The sequence below is a fragment of the Pyrus communis genome, chromosome 14, assembly GCF_963583255.1.
Source record: "Pyrus communis chromosome 14, drPyrComm1.1, whole genome shotgun sequence".
Lineage (NCBI taxonomy): Eukaryota > Viridiplantae > Streptophyta > Magnoliopsida > Rosales > Rosaceae > Pyrus > Pyrus communis.
Window position 1 is genome coordinate 5597883 of NC_084816.1, and position 13781 is coordinate 5611663.

The following is a 13781-nucleotide window of genomic DNA, read 5'->3' on the forward strand; positions in this document are numbered from 1 at the left end:
GTTCAGTGGCACCTAATCAGCACCAGACGACTGGAAATGTGATCTTAATATATACGTCACCGTATGTATTCCAAGTTTTGGAATTGATCCGGAATCATTTGATAAGTGTTTTGAATCATTTCGTTATGTTTCACTTTAGTTTTGTGTTTTAAGTGCTTTAAATGGACCGCGTCTGCTTTAAGTTTAGTGTAACTTAGGTCATAAGTTTCTGCAATTAGTTTTTCGTATGGTGTTTTTGCAAATGTTCACTTAATTAAGGTTTGGATTATTAAGAAGATGTCGAAAGAGAGTAATTCATTATTCATTGAGAAAAGACTTTAACCAGTACAAAAATTATTTGCTAGAACTCGTGTAAAATTAAACATCTTCCAAATTTCAATAACACCACAATCTACTACACATTCCTTCACCAAAATAGTCTGAAAAGACTATTACTTGGCAAGTAATTAATCGTCTCACTCATCGTCAACATACACAGTTTCCTGCGTAAACAAGCCCCCGAACACCTTCCTCACTTCTTTCTTCGCATCTGTTTGTTCAGCTTTAGGCTTTGGCTGCTCCTTAGGTTTCAAAGAAGCTGGTTTTGGAGTTGAAACTGGCTTGGAAACCGCTTTCTGTGGAGATAAAGTCCGAGCCCTTGACTGTCCTCTGACGGTCGCAATCTGCACTTTTGGTTTTGGCGTCTCTATGGACTTTTGAACTGTATCCACAACTTGTGTGCTAAACTTTTCCCACGACATCCTTGTGCCAATGTTTTTTGCCTTGTTCAAAAGGCCATCTATTGAGGCCCCTGCAGTATCAGCCTTCACTTGAGCATCTTCAGCTAAACTTGAGGCGCGAGCTTCTTGCTCGGTCAGCTTTTTTACCTCTTCTTCAAGTTTCTTCGTCGCCTCAGCTGCTTCGCGCGCTCTCTCGGAAGCTATTATTGCCTCTTCTTCCGCCTTTGCCTTCGCAATCATTTCTGCATAAGCTTTCCTTCTTCCATCCTCAGGGATGGTACTATATAAAGCCAATAAAACATGCACCACAGTTAGAAAAATCTTCCATATAAAGTAATTTTTTAAATAAGAAAACATGACTAGGGTTCTACCCGAAAAGCTGATATACAGGCCTCATGGGTGCAGATGGATCGGTATATACTTCCACAACCTTGCCAATCATAAAAAATAAATAATTTAAATCAAAGGGAAGCCAACAGAAAAATACTATATACTAGTAACCAATCAATGTATGTAATAACTTTGAATATATACATATGGGAAGGAAAGAAAAAGTAATGTTTGATCGATCACATTTATCACAACGGTCAAACCGGCTGAGATAGATAGAGCCCAATTGACGAAAGATGTGATCTGCAATGTCTTCAGTTTTGTGTACCTTATTTTCCGTCATGGAAGTATTTGAGAAAACATCTGCCACCAGGGCTGCAATCTGAGACTTGGCTACCTAGTTGTGTAATGTTCAATATTATCAGGACAAACTACGAAAGTTTAATGTCAAAAAATAAAAACGAAAGCATAACACTAATATTGCATACATTACATTACATTACTTTGTAGTCGTTTGCACCTCCGCTTCCTTCAGCTGACACAACAATGTTATAAGAGCTCTCCAGCGAAAAATCTTCCGTCAAGCTTGTCTTTATAAAGGTGTAGCTAACGTCCATTTCGATGACTTTTTGCAAAAACTCAGCGACTGTCAATGACTGAGCTCGCGAGAAGAGGTTGTTGAAGAATGAAGATATGCCATCTAGTACATTGTTCGTTGATGATCCCACTGAGTTTCCATCATAGATTATCGCCACATGGCCAACACCGGCCAGTTGGGCAGCTTGAATCACCTGCAAGGCGTCAAATGGGCTGACTTCCGTCGTTGGACCATTCTCGGCAGGGCCAATGGTGACGACTACTTTGCTGGCGTTTCCAATGGCTTTGGCAATGGACTCAGCATCTTGGAAGACGGATTCGACCGCGTTGAGGCGTTTTGATTCATCATTTGATATGATCTAGTGTACAAAATGCTTGCACAGCGAAAGATAAGTCTTCTACCACTAAAGCAATCGATACTTTTAATGTTGATTTCATTGTTTAAGAAGGCGTTATAATTCCCGTCAAAAAAATCATCATGGTTAATTTTAGACAACGTTACATCAGTCCCGTGGTCGAAGTGAGCATTATAAAGTCTGGTACGACATTGTTGCAACTGACATTGTTCATAAAATTGGTTTGAGAAGCTAACCTTGTATTTAGAAGCAACTCGAGCCAACTCCTGAGCAGCACCAAGCTCAGGCACACCAGCCCGTACGCTAAAACCTTCACGCAGAAGGGTCTGCGCTATCCGAACCCCAACCTGCCCGGTTGCTCCAGCAACAAACACAGTTCCAGGGTCCTTCGCTCTTTGGCTCCCGAATGACAGACCTAAAGAAGGCCGACTCACAACGGGGACCAAAGACTTTACGTCGGGCATTTTGCCAAAATTAAACCGGAAAGGGCTGGAATTGGTGGAGTCATCAGCTTGTCCTTCGTCCGACACTGAACCATCGTCCCCGGACTTACCAAACCGAAACGCAGACAAGGGTCCTGCCCTCTTGGTGAAGACCGAGAACCTCGGATTCTTGAGGTTTGTTGCTCTTGATGGGTTTGGTGTGGAGGTTAGAAAAAATGAATTGGAAGTGAGAGTTGGAGCCATTGATGCAAAGAGTGGCTCTTTCCCTCACACTTCAGATTTTTTGCATATCCATGACGGGCTCCGGCACAGTACGAGCCTTTGGCACGAATATTATCTGGATGGGAGGGTATGGAAGCAGGCGAATGAAACGGCGCCATGTGGCACGGTATATCTACTTGAGGAAAATTGGACACCAAGAATTTTAATGGCGGATTGAACCTCCAGAAAATGACATAGAGCCATGATATTTCTATATTCCACAGAAATAATAAGATAGGCATGGCCCGCGGATGCATAGTATGCAATTCAGATCCTCTCTGAATATATCCAGACCCGATGGACCAGAAAATTCTCTCATTGGCACATTCCATTGGCCCACTTCATACAAAACCAAGTCCTTGAACAACTCAGATCTCTTTCTCTCTTGAACAACCCGAATTCCTTGGTCCGTCGCCTCCGGACATAGTCTGAAGCGGATTTGAATTCCATAATATGGTCTAAATAACTTAATGTCCATAATTTTGGTAGTTTCGTTGAAGCACCATAAGAGAGTGAGCAAGAAGAGATCTCGGGAACTTTAATGGCAACACGCCGGTGGGATAGCAAAAATCTTGTCTCTCACCGGAGATGCCAACACACGGGTGTGTATTCCCAGTTACTGAGCAAAATCTCCGGCAAGAGGGTATCTGCTCTTTAACAGAAGTACCATAAGACTCGAAGCCTAAAGCAAGTAGGTCGATGTAACTCAGGGAACACGAAAACAACCTATTGAATGGGAGTTTTGCTAGGGACTACCTGCGAAAAGTGAAGGATGGACGGGTGAGGGTCGGAAACCAAAAAGGACAACCCAGAAAACATATTAACTCAGGGAACACGTAAACAAATTTTCAGTCGAAGACACCTAAAACCTAAACACAACCTGGCAAGCAAAATATAATCGCGTACTAGTATGCTCACCGAGATCTTCACTACAAAACAGATGAGCTCTCATCCTTCATTCCCCTTCCATGAGGGTTGGTATCAGCATCCAAGTCCATAACCATAAGCCGCATCTACTTATGCTAAGTCAGACAACACGTTACAAATACAACTCCATGCTTCACATCTCCAACAAAACTCACACAATCAATTTGCTATTTAAATGCTATTTCTTAAGCTTCTTAAGCATAGACTACTAGCATCCACGGTAACAAACTATTTACTTTAGCAACGGAAACCATCTCACAACCTCAAAGTTAATCATATACCGCAAAACAAATCCTTTTGCAAATGGCGGTAATACATCAAAATAGATGTGTCATTGTAGTTCTGAAAATGAATAGAAATCCATGCCAAGATGCAGAAAATACTTATGACCGACTATTGAAAGGAAATGAGAGTAAAAACTGCAGCCAAAGATTCACATACCATGTCTAAATGAACGATTAAAATCACAATTTTTCAACGGTACTGCCCAACGACAGAAAAGTATTATCCAAGCAACAAGTTTTCCTATCAAAATTAAATGTGACTACCATCCCAACCAACCTTATAGCTGGTATCAACATCAGGACCGGACAAATCCAGACCACAGCACCGTGGACAATTTTAGATAAATTAGTCCCAGGAACAACTCTCAAGCTGCCAACCTTAAAATTTAATCACAAATGAAGTAAGAAAGTAACAACAATATACAAACTAGGAGGGGAAAAGAGAAAGATTATTAGATTGAAAGAGGGAGAAAGAGGATTCCCCTAGAGACACTGAGTTGTTCCGCTAAAAGAGCCCGTAAAGGCATAGAAAAGCTTACCTGAATCAATGGTCAAAATGTGAATCTGCACATGATCTGCTCAAGTAGTTCACACCTAGTTGACACAAATTTCATCTACCAATTAACCAGGAAGCTAGTTTTAGTAAATGCTCATCAATGAAACAGACAAGACCTTCAGATTCTTTACGTTGTAAGAAACAAATAATGTCAACCAATCATACGGCCGGAACAAATTCTACCCAAAATTATAACCAACTTTGCACATCAAACAAGCTAACAATGCCCAAATACAAAATTTAATCAAGTGTTCGACAACTAAAAAACCTAGAACTCCAATTCAAAATCAAAATCAGACAAAAACCAATACTCCACATCCATATGATGATGACATCCTACAAAACAACAAATCATATTCACAATTCACAAAGGACAACCATTACCAGAAAATCTAGCAGCAAGGTCTGCATAAAGTTGAACTCAAGAGAATTGCTCAGGAAATCCTCATTTATCCACTTAAGCTGCCAGCAGTAAACACAGATTACATTAAACAGTAATCAAAACATAGAAATACTCACATTCAAACAAATTATACTCCTACCAAATCTGAAATGTTATTGCTCAATATAATTAAAAAGATTAAACATCACAGTGTCCAAACACAGAAACAAATTTAGTGACTAATGCCCTTTTTTGCTTTAAGTGATTCGAGAGCCTTCTTGCGTAACTCAATCTCAAGTTTCTTCTGAACAGCCTCCGTCTCTTCATTGTCACTTGAATGAAGCTCCCTCCTGCCTACATGTTCACCATCTGAAGCAGAAGCACCACTGTAATTCTTCCCTTTCAGCTTCTCTGCACGACGTTCTTCTTTTCTGCGACGTCTCTCCTCACGTCTTCGGCGCTTCTTCTCCTTCCTCGATCTCTTTTCCTCTTTCCTTCTCCTTTTAGCATCCTTCCTCTCGTCTATTTCAGAATCATTGCTGTAATCATCCTCTGAAGTAACTTCTTGCCTCTCTGATCTCTTATTCTTTCTTTTTCCCTTATCCCCACCTCTGCGTTTTCCACTTTCCTCGGAACCAGAATCAACAGTACCACTTCGATTACTAGGATCAACCTTTTCAACTGATGAGTGCACAGATCCAAGTTTGTGATGCCGATCACTGTCCTTGGAATTTTTTGAATGAGAGCGGTTCTTTTCATCAGATTTTCTACCATCATTGGGATTTTGCATCTCACCATGTAGAGAGTCCTTATATATGGTCGGGGAATGTTGTTGATCAGGACTTTCAGGAACCCCCCTCCCAGAAGATTTCCCACTGTCAGGAGTGTAACAATGTCAGATCTACAAATTAAGTGCATCCAAGTAAAATCATATATGCATTATAAAATGTGTTGCAGGCATATTTACCTCTTCATCTCCTGCTCTTTGTTTCTGAAGTCCTTATTACCCAGGCGATTCTTAGAGTACTCTTCCTTGTTACGAACCTTAGCAGGAGAAACTATCGGCTTGCTGATACCACACCAAAAAATCCAAAATTAGTAAAGATAAATTGAAAGAATGAAAATCTTCTAATGCTATGATAATTTATTTATTTTGAATTGAATAATACCATGATAAATGATAACAAAGAGTATATCAACAATATTCTGATAAATTTTCAAATGCAAATGAACCTAGTATAGTTCAGTTCTTACTCTTCACTTGTGTCGGGACTTCCACGACGAAGTTGTTCTCTTAGTTTCCTTGGAGGACTTGAGCTAACATTCCGAGTCATTTGCTCCCTTGGTCGTCTAACTGGACTCTCATCTGGGCTAGACAAACTTCTTCTAATGCAGCATGAAATAGTAAGTACAAAACTAATAAAATAATCAAAGACTAACGTTGTGAGATCATTTGAATCAAATATGCAGCCAAGATGTATACCTCCTTTCTTCACTAGAATTTCTTACGCCTGGTTGAGATTCTGAGAGTATGCGAGACCTCTCTGGTGATGGCAAGAAATCTGTTGCTCTTTTACGCGAATCATTCCCATTCTTTAATTCCCTCTGCAATGACCCATGCGAGCTAGACCGGTGTGGCACGGGAGAAGTTTTTTCAAGGGATCTGTAAACACTGTTTTTTATAAGATCGCTGTTTTTCTCAACATGCCTTATAAAAAAAAATTATCTAAACAGGTAGCTAAGAACTAATTGACAATATGCAACAGAAGTCCCTACAAGGAAAGCTCTCCATAACTTAATCTCACAAATTGATACCACTACAGAACTTCTAATGTGCTTAAATCTGGCGTGCAATGCACCAAACAAAAGCCTATGGGTCAGGGAAAAAAAAAAACAGAATTCTTAAAAAAACATAGTTATATAAACCTGGTTCTTTCTTGAGGAGATTGTGAGGGAGATCTTCGAAGCTTTGATGTTCTCCTGATTGGCGAAGGGGAATCATGCTTAATAGGAGATGAACTTCGACCATGCGGAGACGGAGACCTATGCAGAGGAGTTGGTGACCTCCTGCTACGAACTGGTGACCTATGCTGCAAGGGAGACACATACCGATCCCGTGTATTCAATGGGGATCTTCGATAAGACCGTCGTACAGGTGAGGGTGATCTGCGACGCACAGGTGAGCGAGATCTGCAACGTCGCAAAGGAGAGGGCGACCTGCGACGTCGCACAGGTGAGGGTGACCTGCGACGCCGGACAGGCGAGGGTGATCTGGGACGCCGGACAGGCGATGGTGATCTGCGGCGACGGACAGGGGAGGGTGATCTGCGGCGCCGGACAGGGGAGGGTGATCTGTGGCGCCGCACAGGGGAGGGTGATCTGCGACGCCGCACAGGGGAGGGTGATCTGCGGCGCCTGACTGGTGAGGGTGATCTGTGGCGCCGGACAGGTGAGGGTGATCTGCGGCGCCGGACAGGTGAGGGTCTACGCCAATATGGAGAACGTACTCTACGCCGATATGGAGAGGGTGATCTTTGTTGGGAATTTGATCTAGATCTTTGCCTGGAATAAGGTGATCTTCTTCTCGGGGAGATTGATCCCTCAGGTGAATGCCTCCGAACAGTTGTAATAGGCCGTCTTGGTGGAGAGCGATCACTTTCAGAAGAAATGGATCGTCTCGATGCTTTTGGCGACTTGGAAATACTTCGTGATCGGTGTCTTTCACTAAATAATTATAATTATTGTGAGACCCGAAAAAGCTAGGAAATCTAAATTGAATTATCAATGTATATATGAGAAACTCTAGATAAATGCAATATCTAAAAAAAATGTTAGTCTAGTTAAGAAATGAAAATCAAAACAGGAAATTTAAACCAGAAGAGAATAAATTACGAGAGTTTTTTTATTTTCAATAACAAAACATACTCGGATAACTTTTAGCTTAGAATGTGACCTACTGATAGACCTAGAAGGCGGACCTTTGTTTAAAAGAACTGAAATCCAAATTTTTATTTGCTCTATAGCAACCGAGCAGTATATTTAATATTAATGACGGAAGATGATAGTCACGATAATTACCGAGGAGACAAAGATGAATTTTCTGAATTTGGAGATCTGGAAACCCTGCAGGAGATTACACGTATAACCTTTAGAACGACAGTGGGTTTTACACAATAAAATTAACAAAAGAAGTGAGAGAACTTTCACATCAAATCGTGTAGACAACAAAACGATATGGCTACAGTATTCCATATAGTTGAAGAACACGGAAGCATAGTATAATTAGACAAATGGTTACTAGTACTGAAAAGAAACAATTCAACAATTCCCATGCACGGAAAAGTTTGTTAAGCATAAGTGCAAAGCAAAGCATAGTTATACAGCACACATAATGCACAGAAAAGTTTGTTAAGCATAAGTGCAAAGCATAGTTATACAGCACACATAACAACAACACTAATGAATGGTAAAACAATTCCAAATTTCTTACTTGTTCCTTGCCTTCACACCATTCCTCTTTTCAGCTCCTCTTTCATCCTCATAACGATCATTTGAATCCCTTGGTGACATATGCTTTGTGTTTGGCTCCAATGCAGCATTGTTAGCTTTCTTACCAGCCCCTCCTTCCTACAGTAGTTTGAGGAAAAGGAATGAACCCAAATAATTGCAGAAGCTAGCTGAATGCATGAAAACACAAACGGAAGTTAAAACAAAACAACCCAGCTCTAGAGAATGGAACTCCAGCACGAAATATTATTACCATCTTCAACATCTCTTGTTGATCTATCCTCTCCTTCTCTTTCTTTTTCTGAATTTCGTTTGCAAACCTGTCTGCCTCCTCCTGCAAGAATCCATAACACAATATCATTAATAAAGCTGTATCATCTCAACAGACTTGGAACTCGATGTGACACTGAAAATATATTAACCTTCTTTTTCCGTGCTTCTTCTTGTTTGGCATCCAAAAATTGTTGAGGTACACCACTAGCATTGTTTTGCGCACTGATAAGCAGCGTCCAAAGCTCTTTCATAAACTTCACAGTATTTTTCTCCATAAATCCGGTAAGCGATATTTGAATTTCCTTCCCATTCACCTACAAATTGTAGCAAACATATGCAGTTCAAACAACATAACTATTAACCACAAATGCACAGACCCAGGGATCTCATACCAACAAATCTTAATCAATAAATAATCAAAATTAACACAAGTTGACATCTAGGTGAAGGGCTATGACAACATTTATCACTATGGGAAATCATATGGTTCACCCTCCCTCATTATTAACTAGACATACTTATGCACTAACGAAAAGCCATAATTAACAGTAAACCTATCAGCTAAGCAATAAATTACCTTTCCTTCCAAAAGACCATAAATAAAGTTGATAAGAACTTCATCTTCGAACCCAAGAAGCTCCGTTGCCCGATTAGCAATCCACGGGCGCATAACATCCATACTCACCTTCGACATATCGACCTACAACACATAATTCATCCACAATTAACCACACCAATTGGTCAAACCCGATTTCGTCAACTCTTAAGCAATACCCAATTCTCAAAAATTAACAAAATTTCTATGCAAATTCAAATTTCGATTATATTCAAACAAATAAAATTAAGAGACTAACCAAATGTTCCAATTCAGGCGCAAATTTCTGAGATTTTAGTAGCTTGGCTTGCTTATTGGAAAACCTAGTGTCCTGATCGGCGGACGTACCCTGAACAAACACAATCCAAATAAGTCAATCAGTAAAAATTAAAGCTTCTGAATTAGAAGATCTGGGTTAGTTAATTGAGTCGAAATCCGATACAATTCGACTTACCCTGAAGAAGCCACCAGACATTTTCAGGGTCTGCGACAATGAAAGCTGAAGGCTTTCTGTGAAGATCGAGGAGAGAGAGAGATGGTAGCAGAGCGGCCGGTGAGTAGTTGAGCTTTACGCCATGTGTGTGGGTAGTGGGGGAACTTATTCTCACGGTTGGGAATAGGGTCGGTACGAGAGACTCGAGAGAGACCTTATAAATTGTGAGACTGTATTGGGCCAACGGCCCTATGCCCAAATTTGAGAAAGTATACTATTACCAATGTTTCCAGTTGTAGAAATGATTTCTGAATTTTATCCATAATTTAATTTGAGTTCTTACATATTAGTTTTTTTAAGACTTCGAATTTAATAATGTGTTGTACTATTGGTTTTTTCATTAACCTCGTCTATTTTTCTGTTAAATTTAGGTGTATATTATGGACTTAACGAGCCCCGAGTGCAAAGAAGTATCATCCTTCTTTTATTAAGAACTCAAGGCTTAACACAGTCTCTTTTCTCTCTCAATTTGTCCAACCCCATTATAAAGGGTATCCATTCTCCTTATAAAGGCTTAACACAGTCTCCTTAAATTTGACATGCTAGATGCCCCTTTGTTCTTTGGCCAACACATGGCAACGAAGTGAAATCTATTCAGATTCACTTGCATGTTTTCTTGAGACAACTCATGCCGAACTCCTTGCTGAAATATGAAGTTGGTGGGACCCCGCATCCAAACGCCTTATCTGTCAGCCTTTATGTCCCTTCATAGACTTTTGTTCTGTTGGATAGCCTCCACGTAGCCTGGAGTTAATGTCTAAGTAGGTATGTCTCTCTATTCCTGGGACCTTGTGCTATAAAGCTATATGTACACCACCTTGCCCTTAGAGGTCAAAAAGTACCTTATGGGAAGCACTTGGCCTCGTCACTGATAGACAATTTAGATTGTTAGCAGTCTTCTATAGCCCTCGAGATTGTCCTCTCAATCTTGTCGAGCGTTGGCCTTCCTTTGGGCCTGTGTCCTTGGGCTGGTGTTCCTTGGACTCTTGGGGTTGAAAAGGACCCTACATTAACATACTATGAAGTATAACTAACATGTGAAGAGATAATGAGATATGGAATTATATGACATATGGTTTTATATAAGTACTCTATTATCTAGAGTGTGTCAAACGGCATCGCTTGGGTGACATATTATATATTCTACTCACTGGGCAGGGTAGGGGTTGTTTGACAAAACTAGGGCTAGACGAGATGGTATTGTGTTAGAAGTGGGATTTGAGAGTTCTACTACTTTATGTACACCTATAAGGATTTTTGGTTATTTGTACAAGAGAGTTTTTTTTTTCCAATCTTGTATTTCGTTTATTTTTGTTTTTATTTTACTTTTTATTTGCGAACTGGATGCAGGGTTATATTTTCACTGATTTTGGATCCGGAACTTGACGATATTGAAGTCACAATGATGAAAAACGCTGTCTAATTTTCCCCCTCAAGTAGATCCCTCAATTGGTTTTACCATCTGCAACTCAAGACAGTAGATTCCTTCACACGTTCTTCGTTGCCTAACATATCTTCCAAACTGATATGTTGACAACTTATACCCCATTTGTTAGAAGCGAGACAAATTACTGCGTCAATATGCAGGGCGCTTCAGCCACGAGTACTCTCAGAAGCAGATGACAAGAAAGCCCTCAAAACATTCACGACTGGCACGAGGTACCTCGCTCACTATAGTTTTCAAATGATGCTCCGTTGTTATAAAACACGTCGTGCATTGGAGGATACCTTCTCTCTTTGTGTGATCGGTGAAGTTATCAAGGCAATAGGAGAGTAGTACTAGACTGGCCTTGAACGGGCATGTGGATAATTCGACTGAAAATCATGAAACGACGTGTAGAAATTGAGCTTCCAAATTTCCGACTTTAATTTTCATCAGAAGGGTCGTCATTCTTTAATTTCCACCGAGCCAGAAATCTGTTTCTCGTAATAATGATCGATTAAGAAGAGCTACAGCAGAGAGGAAAAAGTTTTTCGGATTGAAGATTAGAATCCCAATCTCAGATTGAAGGTTTTTAGTCGCATACTAATTTATCATAGGAATTTGACGCGAAAACGGAATGTCAGCTGTCGACTACCTGACGCGTTTGTTAGGGTAAAATTGGCAATCCCTGACATAATGCCTGAGTCTGTAATAGCTTAGACTTGTTATACATTTTCAATTGTAATAGTTTAAGTCTAGGAAGGGTTCTCACACTTTCGATGCAAAGATGTTACCTACACGCGATAAATATTCAGGTACGTTTGCATGCATACATCCAACTACTTTCATCTATATCTCATGTTATTGTTTTTGATATAGGACTCTTAACCATTGTGTGGTTTATCTCTTTAAAATATCTTATTCCTTTATTTTCGAGATTTTAAAGCATGCAAAATAGTCTAATTGCATTAGGACTAATCTGATGGTATTGAGACTTTTCAATCCGTGTTATCAAAACGTGTTTGGGTGTTGGTAGAGTTATTGATCAATATGGATTGCATGGTTAGCTAAAACTAGTTTTAGTTATGAAATCTTATCAGTTTAAATTGGTTCCCGTGCATTGAGGATTGAAAAGGAAGCTTTGAAATTGTTTCAAAAAGATGCCGCATATATGCATGTTTTTCTTGAAAGATAGATGTGCAGCAACTTTGTGATTTTAAAAAGGATATAACATTATTTGTCAGTGGCTGCCACATTGTGGTTTTTGATGAGCATGTGTTTTTAAAGGGAACCATTTATGCAGAGAAACTTATTTTATTAAAAAGGATTTTTGAAGAAGCATCAATTGGGTTTTTCGTGTGCGTGAAAAAATAATTGAAATACTGTTGTTTGCTTATGGTTCCAATAGCATGGGTTTTTAAGAGAAGATATTATTTTTCATGCTGTTTTTCTTTGAGGTTTTAAATTGAATATCAATTATGGAAATGAGCCTTGTGATTTTCGTAATTGATTGTTTTCCAAACAAACACTTCATCATATAAACATTCTGCATGATCGAGTTAGCATCATGCAAAGTTCGAGGGAAAGGTGATTGACGGTTGCGTTAGTACCGTGCCACTTCAACTCGAGGACTGAAGAAAGATCGAGTAGCAAAGCGCGAAGACAAAGCTGCCAACTGGTATGAGTGTCTAGTTGATGAGTTTTGTAAGTCTTTATGTATTCTTTCTTTCTTAGTGCTTCCTGGCTTGGTAGCCCGAGGATTTTCCCAGTGGTGGGTTTTGCCTCGTTAAATCCTACATCATGTGTGTGCTTTTTATATTCATGTTGAATATTTGTGTAGGATTAATTTTGCATAACTGATTAATTGAAACCATAATTTGCTTTAGCGTTAAGTTGTCATTTATAGATTAAGTTAGTACCCATCCTAGGACTTTCAATTGGTATCAGAGCAGGTCACTAAAAATATCTAGTGAGATCCGTGGGTAGTCTAGGATGAATCGGTCTATGGGTTCAGTTTCTCATCCGCCACATTTTGATGGCGACAACTACGCTGCATGGAAGGCAAAGATGAAATCATTTCTCTGGGCGCTTGACGATAGAGTGTGGCTTGCGGTTGAAGAAGGCTGGGAACCTCCAACGGTTGAAGAAACCAAAGGCGAAGGACAGTCTTCTGTTACTAATTCTATGCTTAAGCCTAGAAAGGTATGGAGTGAAGATGAACGCAACTCTAGCACATTCAATCAAAGAGCATTGAATGCGTTGTTCACTGCCGTTTCGCCTGAGCAATTTAACTACATCAGTAAATGCTCAACGGCGAAAGAAGCTTGGGATATTCTTGAAGTTACTCATGAAGGTAACTCCACGGTCAAAGAATCCAAGCTTCAAAATCTCATCACACAATTTGAAAATATCAAAATGCTAGATGATGAGAGTTTTTCTGACTTTTATGCTAAACTTAGTGTAATTGTCAATGGTTGTCACAATCTTGGTGACAGCATTCCAGAACATAGAGTTGTTAAGAAAATTCTAAGGTCTCTTCCTTCTAGGTTTCATGCGAAAAGGACAGCTATAGAAGAATCGAAAGATTTAAACACCTACAAGTTGGAACAATTGATTGGGTCATTACAAACATATG

At 39.8% G+C, this 13781-nt stretch overlaps 1 protein-coding gene across 6 annotated transcripts; it reads right to left on the minus strand.

Moving 5' to 3' along the window:
• Positions 1–277: 277 nt before the first annotated feature.
• Positions 278–9856, minus strand: LOC137714879 (protein PLASTID TRANSCRIPTIONALLY ACTIVE 16, chloroplastic-like). Of its 6 annotated transcripts, none has more exons than XM_068454038.1 (14): positions 9685–9856; positions 9490–9579; positions 9213–9335; positions 8785–8949; positions 8616–8696; positions 8346–8482; positions 7934–7978; positions 6782–7579; positions 6339–6527; positions 6110–6238; positions 5823–5924; positions 4858–5730; positions 4457–4531; positions 4041–4295 (listed from the first exon to the last, which is right to left on the minus strand). In XM_068454038.1, the coding sequence occupies exons 1-12, from the start codon at positions 9703–9705 to the stop codon at positions 5088–5090; spliced, it is 2523 nt and encodes an 840-aa protein (XP_068310139.1). In that variant the 5' UTR covers positions 9706–9856; the 3' UTR covers positions 4041–4295; positions 4457–4531; positions 4858–5087. The 6 variants fall into 6 exon arrangements, with proteins under 6 accessions (XP_068310142.1, XP_068310139.1, XP_068310138.1 ...); XM_068454037.1 differs by having other exon boundaries at positions 4457–4511; positions 6110–6241; XM_068454036.1 differs by having other exon boundaries at positions 6110–6241.
• Between the last annotated feature and the right edge of the window lie 3925 nt (positions 9857–13781).